At 42.8% G+C, this 15,372-nt stretch overlaps 2 protein-coding genes across 3 annotated transcripts; both read right to left on the reverse strand.

Annotated features, from left to right (window-relative positions):
• Positions 1-12: 12 nt before the first annotated feature.
• Positions 13-7,930, reverse strand: LOC125310417 (peroxisomal succinyl-coenzyme A thioesterase-like). The gene is made up of 10 exons (XM_048267807.1): positions 6,966-7,930; positions 5,977-6,076; positions 5,703-5,893; positions 5,243-5,406; positions 4,587-4,706; positions 4,241-4,323; positions 2,706-2,799; positions 2,304-2,384; positions 2,014-2,155; positions 13-1,887 (listed from the first exon to the last, which is right to left on the reverse strand). Exons 1-10 carry the CDS (start codon positions 7,195-7,197, stop codon positions 1,763-1,765), a joined length of 1,332 nt encoding a protein of 443 aa, XP_048123764.1. The 5' UTR covers positions 7,198-7,930; the 3' UTR covers positions 13-1,762.
• Positions 7,931-8,988: 1,058 nt separating this feature from the next.
• On the reverse strand, positions 8,989-15,082 carry LOC125310416 (bile acid-CoA:amino acid N-acyltransferase-like). Of its 2 annotated transcripts, XM_048267805.1 has the most exons (11): positions 14,802-15,082; positions 14,313-14,521; positions 13,839-13,938; positions 13,566-13,756; positions 13,102-13,265; positions 12,853-12,972; positions 12,353-12,435; positions 11,775-11,868; positions 11,573-11,653; positions 10,527-10,668; positions 8,989-9,514 (listed from the first exon to the last, which is right to left on the reverse strand). In XM_048267805.1, the coding sequence occupies exons 1-11, from the start codon at positions 14,891-14,893 to the stop codon at positions 9,390-9,392; spliced, it is 1,401 nt and encodes a 466-aa protein (XP_048123762.1). In that variant the 5' UTR covers positions 14,894-15,082; the 3' UTR covers positions 8,989-9,389. The 2 variants fall into 2 exon arrangements, with proteins under 2 accessions (XP_048123762.1, XP_048123763.1); XM_048267806.1 differs by lacking the exon at positions 14,802-15,082 and having other exon boundaries at positions 14,313-14,617.
• Between the last annotated feature and the right edge of the window lie 290 nt (positions 15,083-15,372).

Consider the following 15,372-nt stretch of genomic DNA (forward strand, 5'->3'; position numbering starts at 1 on the left):
ACATACCCCATGTAAAAAGATCACACAAAATGTTTATTCAGAATAGTTTAATCGGAATAGAAAAAAAAAAACTGTAAATTGTGCTAGCTATTAACTGGAATCATGTTTATGTCTTGTGAAGGTGTACAATATTGGATGCAGGGATGCTGCTCTTTTCTGCTCGGGGTCTTGTTACCATACATATGATCAGTCAGGCGTTCAAAGTTTTCATGGGAACATAGGTATAGGGTACAGTTTCATTGGGAACATCAAGGCACAGGGTATAGTTTCACTGCCAAAACAAAGTGCTGCCTGTTTCAAGTTTTACTTATTTGGAAACAAAGAAGCCAGATAAGAGACATTCACAGGAATAAATGAAATGTAAAGTTATGTTTTCTATGCTCTTCTAGAATGTTTACTTTTGATAACACTATATAACTCACCTTAAAAAAAAAAAAGCCATGGCGAAGCTGAGATTAGTGATTGTTCCATAGAACCAAAGTGTCTTAATGACTAAAAGTAAATTCTAAATAAATTAATAAAATTATACTTTTACAAAGAATATTGCGTGAATGGGAAATGATACCATCAAATGTGTCGAGAAAGTGTTGGTGTCTTGGGGTTGTGATCAATACAATGGAATCTAATGTAATCGAAAGTTGCGGAGTGCCTGTGCAGAGGCCTATAGACGATATAGGCCATTTGCACAAAATCACTCAGGCAATTAAATAGATGTGTTCTTATTAGTCTTTACACACCAAGGACAACATTTGAGATAGCACAAATGTTCTCCTTAGTATGTAAAGACTAATATGAGCACATGCATTTAATTACCTGATTTAGTGCAAACATTTTGTCCAACAATCCGGACTTTACGTGAAACATCCTTAATCTAGTTGCTACCATGTAACAAGTATTGGACATTTTTTTTATAAGAATATACTGTAGGTAAATAGACCTTTCTATTGTGCCATGAACTCACTGAACTGGACTGTAACTACTGCTACCACAGTACCACTGTATATCAGCTAGTGCAGCCAGGTGATGTTAGTGTGCCTCTTTAACAGACTCATGTCATTACCAGTGCTGTGAATTTGGTAAATATTGTGGGTGTTAGGAAACAAGCATCTGCATAACGCACACTGCATTTGCTATGGGGGCAGATATTATTGTGCCTCTTAACCGGGTACCGCTTGTAACCAACAGCGGAAATCGTTGTGATCTAGCCACGTCTCGTTGAAAGTACACTTTACCCTTTTCCACACGTAGCTGAACTTTAACAAACTCTGAGGAGACGCAGACTTATTTTGCGAGCAGGTATTGCATTTATCACGGGATTTGTAGATTTATCGCCACGTACGTATCAACACCAATATCCCCTAGAAAGAACTACAACACAAACATACTGAACCAATGGTCTGAGAGCAGCGTTCTGCTGGTTTTGTTACAATTGTAGCAAAGCTACGACTCAATACGTTTTTGCTATAGAACGCCATCATTATTGGGAAAATAGGTCTCTTCAGGGCGGAACAAGACTCCTCTGCTGTGCGTTGGGGTCCGGTTCACCCTGTCGGGACTTATTTTCCCAATAATGACCGGCGTTCTACACATTATCCCTTACAGAATACCCAGAGCCGTATGAAGATATCTTGAGAGTACTGAAGCTATAAGTCCCGACAGGGCGAACCGGACACCGACGCGCAGCACGTGCGCGTGTGTTATCATCAGAGTTTGGCTGCTGGTGGTAAGTCTTGGTAGAGTGTGTGTGTGTGTGTGTGTGTGTTCAGAGTTTGGCTGCTGGTGGTAAGTCTTGGTAAAGGTGTTTCTGGAGGAAGAGGAGGATCTTCTCCCATGAGTCCTCCTGGGCGTGTGCATGAGGCTTCGTCTGACCCCCCCACAGCATCAACACTGCAACACAACAGACAGATTAGGAAGGGTGTGTGTGTGTGTGCGTGTGTGTGTCTTTCTCCTTGCAGTGTAGTGTGATGTAGTTGCTGGAGCGAAAGTAAGGTGTGTGTATGGTTGTGTACATACCCTTTTCCCTATTGTGTTGTGTGATAAAATTGCTGAAGCGGATGTGAGGTGTGTAAGGTGGCTCGATCAGGTGACCTGCGTCTGGATACGACAACACCGTCAGGAGGTGGCGATTCCCCGCCCGCTCCATCATCTGCTCTATCTGTGTCCACACACACACACACCAAATATATGTGAATTTGAATAAAAGGTTAAAATAACACAATATTTTTCCATTTTGAACAATTCATGAGAGATAGATAGATAGATAGATAGATAGATAGATAGATAGAGAGAATATCCCGACTCACGTCTTCAGTGGACTCTACCGTGGCCCAGTTCTGGTCATCCTGACCAATCACAATCAGCATAGGACACTTTATGCGGCCCACCTGTGCGCACACACACACACTTAGTGCAAGTTTAAAAAATGTATCTATCCACACAGCCACTGCAAACTATGCTGCCTGTGAATATCCGTGATGAGAAATAGGCACGGACTCAACAGTGTCATCTTGCTGACCTACACAGAAACAGCATCACAAAGACAATTTTCACACACGCCCATCAAGCGTATGGGGTGGAGGTACTCGAACTGTGTCTTTCTCCCTAAAACACTGTCACGGCCACTCTGGTGGGCTACCTGTTGTCACTGTTGCTCTGTGGGCTGCAGTGTTCCTCAAACACACACACACACACACACACACACTTACATCCACTTTAAGGTCTGGCTCAGTAGGAATGGGTAGAATGACATCTCTCCAGACCACATGATTATTCTCATCAATACGTGCCTTTGTCATGTTCCTGCGGACGGACACACACACATTCATATATTCCTTCTTTGACATCCTGTAACAATCATGTTCAGAGAGAACCTTTATCATGCCGCTCCAGTTCATTTAAATACTGAAGCAAACCAGAGGCAATATGCCCCAGTGTACAGAGGTGTAAGCCCAGCTTCAGAAAGTCCTACCATGTATCGGTTTTACCAGTGCGCTTAGTAGTGGCTACTAAAGCTTAATCCACACAAGAACAAAGGTTTTAGAAACAATATTTTTCCTTTGTGTATTCAAGAAGTTTTGCATCCACATTACGTTGTTTTCAGAAATGAAAACAGACGGACATGCAAAAACCGGAGTAGAAACGCTGTAGTACATATGCTCGGCCAGTAGGTGGCGTCTTGACTGTGTAGAGCAGTGGTTCCCAAACTTTTAACAGGCATTTACCCCTTGAGACATTATGATCTTCCGGAATACCCCCAACACCACCTTGTTAACAAGTTTTTTTTTTAATTGTTTTATTAATATGTATCATAAACATATGATACAAATCTCATCAATAGTCAACATATGATAGGCCTACAAATGTGCTGAATATAATGATTTTAAATAGATCTGCACCTAATCTCACACACAATCGTCTTGTTGAATGCAGTGATCTTATCTGCTAGGTGCTTGTCTTTGCCTTGTAACTGGAGATTTAACTCATTGAGCTTTCCAAATATATCGTTAAAATAGGCCACCTTCCAAGAAATGTTCATTAGTGAGCGTGCTTGCAGATTCAAACATGCGCTCTTCCTCCAAGAAGAGGCGACTCGAGCTCAAACACGCGACAGCACTTTACCTCGGGGAAAGCCTTGCCTCGCTGTGAAACAGTACAGCCTTTTGGTCAGCTCCCATCTCCTCTCAAAGTCGCGGAGAATAGACACGCTTTTAAGGGCGGGTCTTGATGAAATTCACCACTCTCACAACCTCGTTCAAAATCTCATTCAGGTGGGACTAACTAAGCTGCCTTGACACGAAGCTTCCCTATGAATAACACAGTCGTCCATTAAGCATCATGTGCTACCTGGGCCTAGGCTACAGATAAAAAAAGAAATAAAAAAAACTCCTGTTTTTCACATCAGTTCGCGCCCCACCTGGCATGTTGGCATGTCTCCGTGGCCCACAGTTTGAGAAACGCTGTTTTACCCTCTCTGTCTCCACTCTCGAATATTTTGTTAATGCGGAGAAAATAAGTTTTTAATGTGCAGTGCAAATGCGGAAGTTAAGTTACCAACGTGGGATAGAGAAAACGTTTGAAAAGGCATATGACTTAGATATTTTTTTGCGTACCCCCTGAAATCAGTCCACGTACTCCTGGGGGTACGCGTACCCCAGTTTGACAACCGTGGGTGTAGAGGTTTCATACAAACAATTTTTTCTTGGTGCACTCATACATAGTGCACTCTCCACCTAGTACTCACTGCATCATGACCTGTAGGACCTCAATCAGGGGCTTGTTGACAGGGTGAACATGGCTACCACTGATGCATACGCAACACCGGGGCTGAAAGAGACATGAACACGAAAGATATCAGTAAAATGTTCATGAAAGTGAACATCACTGCATAGAAGGTTTGAAATAATAAAACAATATTTATACATTTATCCTAACAGACTTGTATGACATCTTAACTTCATCTTAGCACACATTTGTCATTGAAATATTGCATTTATTTATATATTTATCTGTTCATTCTACAGAACAACTGTGACACCACTAGGCAAAAAGACAGACAAGCAGACAGAAAGAAAGACAGCGCGACTCACCTGTACGACTTTAGAGTACGCTGCTAGTGTGAGAGTGACAGAGGTTCCAAAGGACAGACCGAGCACAGCTACCCGATCTGCACACACCTGAGGATGGGTCTGAAGGACCTTATACGCCGTCTGCAACACATGTAAACACGCCAGTTGAGCAGAATGTAGGCATAGTACTGGTGTAACAACACATCAAATCCACGGTTCTGAAGAAAATCTTGTTTGTTATAAAAACCCTGTTTTTATACCTAGTTTCTTGCAAATTTACTTTGGAAAATAATATATACAATAAGCCCTATGATATCTCCATTTTACATAATATAAGCCTATTACCAATGACGGATCAAACACATAATAGGCCTGTCCTCCATGGTACAGCAGCAATTACACTTATAAAAGTGTGGTTCCTTTAAGATCAACTTAAGTTTGTAGAGAGTGAGTGATCGAGCGAGAGAGAGAGATAGAAAACGCATGAATAGTTAGAAGTCGGAGGAGGGAAGCTTGCGACCAAAGCAGAGGTAGTGAAGCAGGCTAGCCTAATATATTTCTCAGAAGCATTTACAAAATGACAGTTTAATTTGAAAAAATTACAAAACACAGATGAATTTTGTCCATGTCAACTTGACACCAGACAGACTCTCATTCACTCACTCACACACACACACCTCAAAGTATCCAGTCTCAACATCAGACGTCCACTCTTCATCTGCACCAAGGTATTGCAGCGCCATGGCAACAAAGCCATGCGAGGCCAGGAGGGCCGCCCGGTACTCCACCAGACCCCCTCCCCCTCCCCACATGTCCAGCACTGCAGGGAAGGGCCCTGGGCCTGCACATACACAAATACGAAGCATACACAAATATGAAGCATACGCATGCAAAACCATGCTATACCAAACCAACACAAAGACTCTTTAGCAGTCTGAACTCTCAAATCTGCAGTGCCCTATAGATGCAACAGGTTGTCTTTTCCCCAGTTTTGCATACAAAATTGTGACATTTAGTTTGTATTTAAATATGTCAGAATTATATGAACAAGCATAGTTTGCAAAATCACCTTACAGCTGTCATAGTTTTGAGTGAGTGTGTAGATGTGTGAGAGAAAGACCGAGTGGGGGATTGTACCTGGTGGTATGAAAAGTGTGCCTTTGACCCCTCGTTTCCCGATTTCCACACGCTGCACACCTGGCGCCAGGTACCATCTCTCCGTGACCACCGTGGCCAAGGCGTCCTTTTCAGAGAACCCCTGGGTCATGTGACCTTTATACACTGATATGTTCACCACCATTGGTGACAGGACGTCTCTTTTTCGTAACCTAAAACATCACAAAGATCATGTTCAGTGTGACCTTATCGGAGACTGTCTCCTGAATGTTATTGTAGCTGATAGCTACGCCACCTGAGTCCGTGTCTGCTACCAGGAACGGGTCGCAAGCTCCAAAGGAGACCCATGGGTTCAACTCCAACATAGGTCCCACCTCTACTGGCATCTTCTACAACTATGAGAAAAGGGGGGAGGAATGATTATGGTCACCAAACTATGGAAACTGGGCAGGGAACTGTGACACTCTCAGGTGCTGCTGTAAAAAGCAAGGAGTCAAGTGTATTTCTGATTGTTGGAACTGTCATGGTAACTCTTGCCAGAACATCAACCAGCCAGAAGATAACAGGAGTGAGGGAGGGCAGGGGAGTTGGATGAGGTTTGTTACATTTTAAACAGATTAAGGAAGTTTTGTTTTGTAATTGTTCAATAAAACCACTTGGTATGGATTTTTGTATGTACCGGGAGTAATTTTTACTCAAAACGAATGGCTGGGATAGATTCATCACCCCTAGTTAGACATCTCAAAAGCATATTGGTTAAAAAAAAAATGTTTTCATTTTCTCCGCCCAGTCCCTCTGGGCACCCCAAACTTGATGGGCTCTCCAGGTGTTTCACCGAGGAGTTGGCCGTGGATAAATTAGGAGGTGTTAGACTATAGGAACACATAGTAAAAAAAAGCTATTGGTAAGATTTTTTTTTCCGATTGGCGAACAAAAAAAAGCCTAACTTTCCCTAACTAGATGGCGTAAAGTCACCAAAAGCTATATACACACAGAGCAGCACGTGTGCATGCCCTGTGACACCTAAACTGTTCAGAAGAGTTATAAAACACAACGGATAAGGTCGCTCGCCTGATTAGCATGCCGACCTCACACACTACGATTTCTGCGGGACGATTTCTGCGTGTTGCCGAGGATTATCGGTTGAGATTATCTTTGTGTGTGTGAGATGCATTGCGACCTGATTTTTTAACTCGTATAAAATGTAAAGATCAAGCATTAGCTGGTTAAGATGGAGTGAAACCCGCTTTAACCTGCTGATAAAGTTTTTAACTTCAATATTACCTGTGACTGTTCCATTTTCGTCGCTGATATAATAACCAAACGCTTCCCAGTAGTCTTTATCCTCGGACCGATGCAATGAATGGAGTGTTACCTCTTGTTTTGGGGGTAAATTTCTCACAACTATCTGAAACTTTTCATCCACCATTGCCCGGGTAGGTTGCACTGACAGCACGGGACACACGGCCATCGAGTTCGCTGACACACGAAGGCTGACATCAGCAAACACATTCATCTTCTGGGATAAATCGACAATTCCAATGTTTACCAAAGTTCTTCGATACTCGTCCAGAGAATGGTCGGTCTCTCTCTCTGCTAGCAGACCCCACAGTCAGAGCTCCGCCCACACACGTGACGTATACCGGACGCCAAAGTCCAAACCTAGCCATACCCTTTCTTTTACTGTCTATGGCCATACGAAAGTCTACGGACACTTACTAGACATTCTCTGGCAATACATTACTTATTTATTCAGTATTTATTCAGTATTCATGAACATATTCCTGACCTGGCCATAGTATAATTGTTCCTGACAGGATCAACCAGACTTTCACAGACCTGTCACTCAGAAATGAATACACATTTGATAACCTGATAAATGCATGTTTTCTTGGCACGCAACATATTGGGTTACCGTGGTGACCTGGAGGAACATGAACCAATTTTATTTTCCACACTGATTTGGCAGTGAATCCTGCTGGAGAGAAGTGTGTGTGTGTGTTTTATCAGGGTTTGGCTGCTGGTGGTAGGTCCTGGTAGAGTGTGTGTGTGTGTGTGTGTGTGTCAGGGCTTCCGTTGTCCGGTAATTGCCGGACATTGGTACCCTGGAACTCCAGAGTTCACGCGAGAGCACAATGGAATTGTCTCTGCAAGACACTCTGGCAATGAGCAATGATGCACGTTACTTTTACTCCTTGCATCCCGGGGAACCAATCAAATCTGCGTATCTGATATATGCGGGCCAGAGGCGAGCTAAACTGATGACGACAGCGCTGCAACGTTGGAGGTCAGTAAACATTGGTCGTAGTGTTATCCAATTGCATCGAAGTCCGGAATCATTTAGAGTAAACATTGGTCTAGTGTTATCCAATTGCGTGCAGTGAGATTTTCAAATGCATGCTTGGTGCCGCCCCTCGAGTTGGGCCATTACATTGTTCGTGGCTAGACCCTTAATCTTTCTAGATTACCAGGGTCTGGATTTTCCAGGCTAGGACATTGGCCGGAAAAAAAAATTAAATATCTCTGGTCAAATTGTCTAATTGAAATTGGCTAATAATCCCGTTCCCCTAACACAATCTGAATTTGAGAATAAGTCTAAAATTTGGTCTATACTAAAGCAAGACGTCCTTTGGCTAAGTTTTAAAGGAACAGGCTCTACCGTTTGAAAGTTATTAAACAACACGCATATGCTGCATTTCAAATAGGAAGCGCACGCTTAAAACGTCTGTTAAACAACGAATGAATGAGTGAGACGGTTCAAACATGGCCAGGCCCAGTAGCCTTAAAAGCTTTTTTCAGAGGCCAGACCGATGGTAAATCGGCTCCACCACCACCAGAGAAAAAGGCGAAGAGTCGGGCGTATCTGTCGGAATCATTGACATTGGAAGTGGAGGTGCGGGTGTGCGGCCGCACCAAGACACTTGTCATTTTCAGTGTAGACAGACCCATGGCTACAATGGACATGCAACTGTGTTCTGTTCCCAGAGCATCCTTTCCTCTGTCTATGATCTGCAGGGTTAGGGCCTCCTCGACGAGGAGATTGCTGGTCCACGGATAATTTGTGGCACAATCGAATGGTAGGCCATCATTGAACCTCGGACCTAAAGAAAAAGAAACTAAACATTTTCCAGAATAGGAAATATTTCTTTTAGTGTTATCAAATAAAGAGGCATAGCATTAGAGGGTAGTGGTGTGAGCGCTCATTCAATGTGTGCGCGCATCTGAGCAAGTGAAACTGTTGAACCACTGGAGATAACATGGGTAGCAGCAACAAACAACGTAGCCTATTTAAAACAACGAACAAAGCGGATTCTTGCTGTCCATGAAAACAGCAGATATACTGGCTAGATCTTTAAATTGACACTAGTTAAGCATGTTTAAGTTAGGCTAATGAACATGTTGCATTCTATATGGCCTGACTCAAGCCTATATAGCCTGTCTCAAGTTTTCCTGAACTAATTAAGAAGCGATAATAAGATATTTGACCAGCATATCATCAAAATGTCTGGAAAACGAAACCTCTGCCGGTTTGACCGGCACCATTTGTTTCAAGTGGAAACTCTGGTGTGTGTGTGTGTGTGTCTGTTTGTGTGTGTTTAATCAGAGTTTGGCTGCTGGTGGTAGGTCTTGGTAGAGTGTGTGTGTGTTATCAGTTTGGTTGCTGGTGGTAAGTCCTGGTAGAGTGTGTGTGTGTTTGTGTGTGTTTAATCAGAGTTTGGCTGCTGGTGGTAAGTCCTGGTAAAGGTGTTTCTGGAGGAAATGGAGGATCTTCTCCCATGAGTCCTCCTGGGCGTGTGCATGAGGCTTCGTCTGACCCCCCCACAGCATCAACACTGCAACACAACAGACAGGTTAGGAAGGGTGTGTGGGTGTGTGTGTGTGTACCAGAGGCGATTGCTCTAAGACTACAGGGGAAGCTCAGCCTCCTCTAAAATATCACAGAAAATCACATCAAATAACACTATTACATTAGCTAAGCTTCTAGCCTAATATTCCAACTATATAACATGTTGAAAACATTCATCTTCATGGCTAGTTTGTTCAGCAATAAGGTTTTGCAGGTCATTTATCGTGATTTCGCACCCGTAATACATTGTTGTGACGACATGATCCATAAAAAAAAACATGCAAAAAACCCATAGACACTCGGCTTCACTGGACTTTCAATGGCACTACAGAGTGGGCTGATCTCACTGCAGAAAAGCTACACGTTTATTGGACAAGCACCACAAAGTCGTCATTTCCAGGGAAGCCCGGCGTCTCTGGGAGTGAATGGGACAGTGGGATGGCCTGGACGCCGAGCTTCTGTATGATGATTGGAGGAACCGTCATAGAGGCTGGACTCTTTTTGATTGACAGCATGTCGTGATCTGACAGGAAGTGGTTCAAGTTCATTCATAATTTGTGAGCAATACAGTCGGTTTCTATTTGTCTTTGTAAATAGCATACTGTAAATAAAACCGTTATGTGGAGTTACAGAGTTTGTGCCTTGCTTTTGTTTCAGTTGTGTATTTAGGCTAAGTTAGGTAGCGCGCTATATAACGGTGTAGGCTAATATGCTAATGTTTACTTGAATTTTAAAAGCCCACCAGGGGAGATTAAAAATAAAACAGCAAGGCAGATGAACGTACACAGAGAAATAACTCTAGAAGGCTAGCCTAAACTCCCCCAAGCTGCCATGTCTGCCATGCCAACTCTATAGCCTACTGTTTAGTCTATTCTGGGTTTGGGGATAATTTTTGCCCTCAAAGAACAATATAGCACCGTAATAATATTAATTTAATAATTGACCATTTTTATCAGAGCTTCCCCTGTTCCAAAGAGCAGCAACCGCCACTGGTGTACCTTTCATCCTGTTGAATTGTGTGACGAAATTGCTGAAGCGGATGTGAGGTGTGTAAGGTGGCTCGATCAGGTGACCTGCGTCTGGATACGACAACACCGTCAGGAGGTGGCGATTCCCTGCCCGCTCCATCATCTGCTCTATCTGTGTCCACACACACACACACAAACACACAAAAACAATAAACACATGTGGTCATAAAGTTTAATTACAGTGTTTCCCATACATTGACTAATCTGTGGCGGGGCGCCACAAAATAAAAATCGGCCGCCACAGATTAATATTCTATGTTTAATTTAATTTAAATTAAATATAAGATCAAATCCTTGCATTGCCATTGAGCTGCGCTTTTTATGCAGCCTTTCCTTGCCCCACCCCGCTCTCTCTCGTAGCCCGCTGCTCCTCCTCTGCATGTGCATTTAACAAAATATTCACAATTGTTGAAGGATTGTTGTTGCCACATAGAAGCATTGCATAGAAGACGTCTGGCTAAATTGCTATTAAATCCGCTTAGCATCTTGACCATGCTGCACAAATTTGTTCAAAACTGCTGCATTGAAGTGAACTCTGCTAAGGTCTTATCACAACATAGTAGGCTACATTGAAGAGACTAAACTAATAGTCTGTAATACTGTTTGGATGTCGAATTTAGCATGCTTAGCCTACTTACAGCTGCTTGTCAATTTCGTTGAAGGGCTCATTTTATTGACTCTGACACTGAATGTTTGCAAAATCCCGATGTAAATGGGAAAGTGTGTTCCAAAATTCAAAAGTGCAAAAGTGCTTGTCCCAAGGAGAAGTATGAACCTTTATTTTAACTATGTAGAAAACGTTATGAATCCACCCCCCCCCCCCCTCTGTCCAAGTCAGCTACCGCCACAAATTCAATCCAATTCTGTGGGAAACACTGAATTAGCGTTCAAGATTGAGAGTGAGTGATTGACATTTACATTTATTAATTTTGTAGATGCTTCTATCGAAGAGAATAACATTTAATTGATCTCAATTAGAATAACATTCAATTGATCTTAGTGGCAGATTAACTCACATCTTCTGTAGATTCCACCGTAGCCCAGCTTTGATCATCCTGACCAATCACAATCAGTAGAGGACACTTTATCCGGCCCACCTGCATGCATAAACACAAATCAAGTATGCTCATCAAAAATATAAGGTGGAGGTACTAAAATAAGCATTATTTGTCCCTTTCTCATGCATACGCACATGCACACAAACACACACACACTTACATCCACTTTAAGGTCTGGCTCAGTGGGAATGGGTAGAATGACATCTCTCCAGATCACATGATTGTTCTCATCGATACGTGCCTTTGTCATTTTCCTGCAGACAGATACACAAACAAATTCCTTTTTAGACATCCTATAATAATCACACTAAAGTGAACTCTCATGATGTGTTTTTACTTGTCTATGCTTGTTTATACTGAACCAAAGAAGAGGCACCATAATGAAATGCTGGCATGCTATACCAGACTAGAGGTGGATTCAAATTCCGCAAAAAGTTTGAAGAGATATTTCTCTGTGAACATGCTTGGAGTTGGACAGAGGGTTAGATGAATGTTAATAAGAACCTGTGGTCATTTCTGAATTGCCCGGACTAGAAACCTGCAATTTGCAGCACCTCAGATTGGGAGTCGAGCGTGAGCTATATAGGCCCTAGCATATCTTGCTAGCACATCTCTTAATGTGTCGGGAGGGAAGTATACACAACGCACATACTGCACAGCTACGTAGGAGCTGGCTACCTTTACACTAGCACAACGCAGGTTACACATGCGCAACACCTCCCAGTACTTACTACTCACTTCATAATGTACTGGAAGGCCTCAAACAAAGACTTGTTAACAGGGTGAACATGGCTTCCGCTAATGCACACGCAACACCGGGGCTGAAAGAGACATAAACAAACATTACTGCATAGAAGGTTTGAGATAGTATATACACATTTCACCTGTCACATCCCAACAGATATACAGGAATATGATGAGCTCTTGGTTTGTTTCACTGAAAATTGTTAGATCTTTCCGTGGATTACTGTATTCTTTCTTTCTGTCTACAGAACAACTGTACATGTGAATCTATTTTTAATTAAGTGTGTGTGCATGCGTGTGAGAGTGTGCAGTATAGAGAGAGAGAGAGAGAGAGAGAGAGAGAGAGAAACAGACAGACAGACAGACACACCAGAACAGACCAGAGACTTGCCTGTATTCATTTGGGAAGTGTGAGAAAATTAACATACAACTAAGTGTTGTGTGAGAGACAGACTGTGTTTGAGCAAGCAAGAGAGAGAGCCAGAGAGACTCACCTGTGCAACTTTAGAGTACGCTGCCATTGTGAATGTGACTGAGGTCCCAAAGGACAGACCAAGCACAGCTACTCTGTCTCCAGACACCTGAGGATGGGTCTGCAGGACCTTATATGCCGTCTATAACGCGCGCGCGCACACACACACACACACACACACAAGATGATGAGAATTTGGGTGAAAGGTTACAGGATGAACTTGTTTGACTTGACATTGACAACAAACAGAAACTCATTTACACACACACACCTCAAAGTATTCGGTATCAACATCAACTGCCCGCTGTTCGAATGCAGGAAGGTATTCTAGCGCCATGGAAACAAAGCCATGTGAGGCCAGGAGGGCCGCCCGGTACTCCACCAGACCCCCTCCCCCTCCCCACATGTCCAGCACTGCAGGGAAGGGCCCTGGGCCTGCACACACACACACACACAGATATTTTCATACACACACGTATGAAGTATGCGCAATGGTCATGCATAACCATGTCAGACAAAGCCAACACAAACACTCCTTCAAAACGTGTGGTCTGATCTCTCAAATATGCAGTGGCCTGCAAAGTCCACTTTCATCATTTTTAATATTTGCAAATATGTCAAAAGTTAATAGTATTTAATCATGCTTGTCACAAGTACACAAACAATCATGGTTTGCAAAATCATTCAAAATGTTTGTGTGTGTGTGTGTGTGTGTGTGTGTGGGGGGGATTGTACCTGGTGGTATGAAGAGAGTGCCTTTAACCCCTCGATCCCCGATGTCCACACGCTGAACACCTGGCGCCAGGTACCATCTCTCCGTGACAACCGTGGCCAGGGCGTCCTTTTCAGAGAACCCCTGGTTTGTGTGACCTTTGTGCACGGATATGTTTACCACCATTGGTGACAAGACGTCTCTCTTTCGCAACCTAAAACATCACAGAGAGGTATTATGACTGACCTAATCAGACAGTATCTCGTGGACATTATTCTGGCTGAAGGTTACGCCACCTGAGTCCGTCTCTGCTACCAGGAACGGGTCGCAAGCTCCAAAGGAGACCCATGGGTTCAACTCCAACATAGGTCCCACCTTTGCTGTTATCTTCCATGACTATGAGAAAAAAAACAACAAGGTTATAGTCATAGTTATATCAATTCAATCATTGCGGTTGTGGGTACTAAACCAGATTATTATTTTAATATATTGAGATTCTGGATTTTTGCTGTTCTGATATGTAATCAAGATTAAAACAAAAAAGCTTGACATATTTCACTTTATGTGGAATGAATCTAGAATAATATATTAAAGTTTAACTTTTTGAAGTAAATTATGGAACTTGCATGTAATTTTTTTTGACATGCACTTGTTTATTTTCTCACCATGTCCCCTCCCACCCAGCCAGCCGGCGTAATTTGGCAGCAGTAGGTCTAGGTAAAACGGTAGGCTATGACCATATAGTTTTAACTTAAGTGTAAGTGGCCTACCTATAACAGTTCCATCTGCGTCGCTGATATAATGGCCAAACGCCTCCCAGTAGTCGTTATCCTCGGACTGATGTAAGGAGTGAAGCGTTACCTCTTGTTTTGGGTGTAAATTTGTCACAACTATCTGAAACTTTTCATCCACCAGTGCCCGGATAGGTCGCACCGACAGCACGGGACACACGGACATTGAGCTCGAGGGCCTACGGAGACTGAGACATCAGCAAACGTTCATATCTGCGCTATTATGGGATAAAATTACATTTTCTGTCATAGGCCTACTGCAAAGCATTAGACTTTCACACAGAACCATGGCTATGGCTGGTGTACAACAATGGCGTAGTATCGCGATAGTTTAGCTTGCATGGATTCCAAGATTGACTCTTTCTGTTTCAAGAAGTCCATTGAGTAAAGGGCAAATCTAAACTGAATGGATAGTTGATTGTGCACGGATTGGAGATTAATTACTTGTAATGTAGAAATGTAGCCTACCTTTGCCAGATTTGAATCGGAAGTTGATGTCTACGCGAAACAAACACTCGCGCAGTCTTCTTTGCCAAGATGCAATAATTTCTGAAAATCATGCTTTCCACTGTAAAGTTAGCTTAGTTAAGTTAGTTAGTTAAAGTCAGATGGTGGAAAGCCAAAGCCGAGCGGTCAAACGACAGCAGAGTGTAGTAAGTGAGACGCTTCTTTCAATGACCAACGGTAACGGTGTCCAAGTACGACAAATGAACTTGCTCTCTGTTACTTTCCCCTTGCTCTCTGTTACTTTCTACTACCTCTGAAACTAGATGTACCGCATAGCGGTACAAAATATGACCGCCGCTCAGTCCTGTACATCCGTTCCGCGAAAATAAATCACACTTCAATTTGTCTCCATATTTTACTCCATCCCCCACTCTTGAAACTTTTGTGTATGCTTGTTTGGCATGCCTGAGTGTGTGTGTGCGGCTGCACAGAAAGTAGCCTACTGGTGCTGAAAAGGTGAATAGATTGTAGAATAGCCAAAGAAGATGTAGCATTGTTATAAAACCTTTAAAATCTCTAAACAATCACAAGA

The sequence above is a fragment of the Alosa alosa genome, chromosome 17 (assembly GCF_017589495.1).
Source record: "Alosa alosa isolate M-15738 ecotype Scorff River chromosome 17, AALO_Geno_1.1, whole genome shotgun sequence".
In the NCBI taxonomy this organism is placed as follows: Eukaryota; Metazoa; Chordata; class Actinopteri; order Clupeiformes; family Clupeidae; genus Alosa; species Alosa alosa.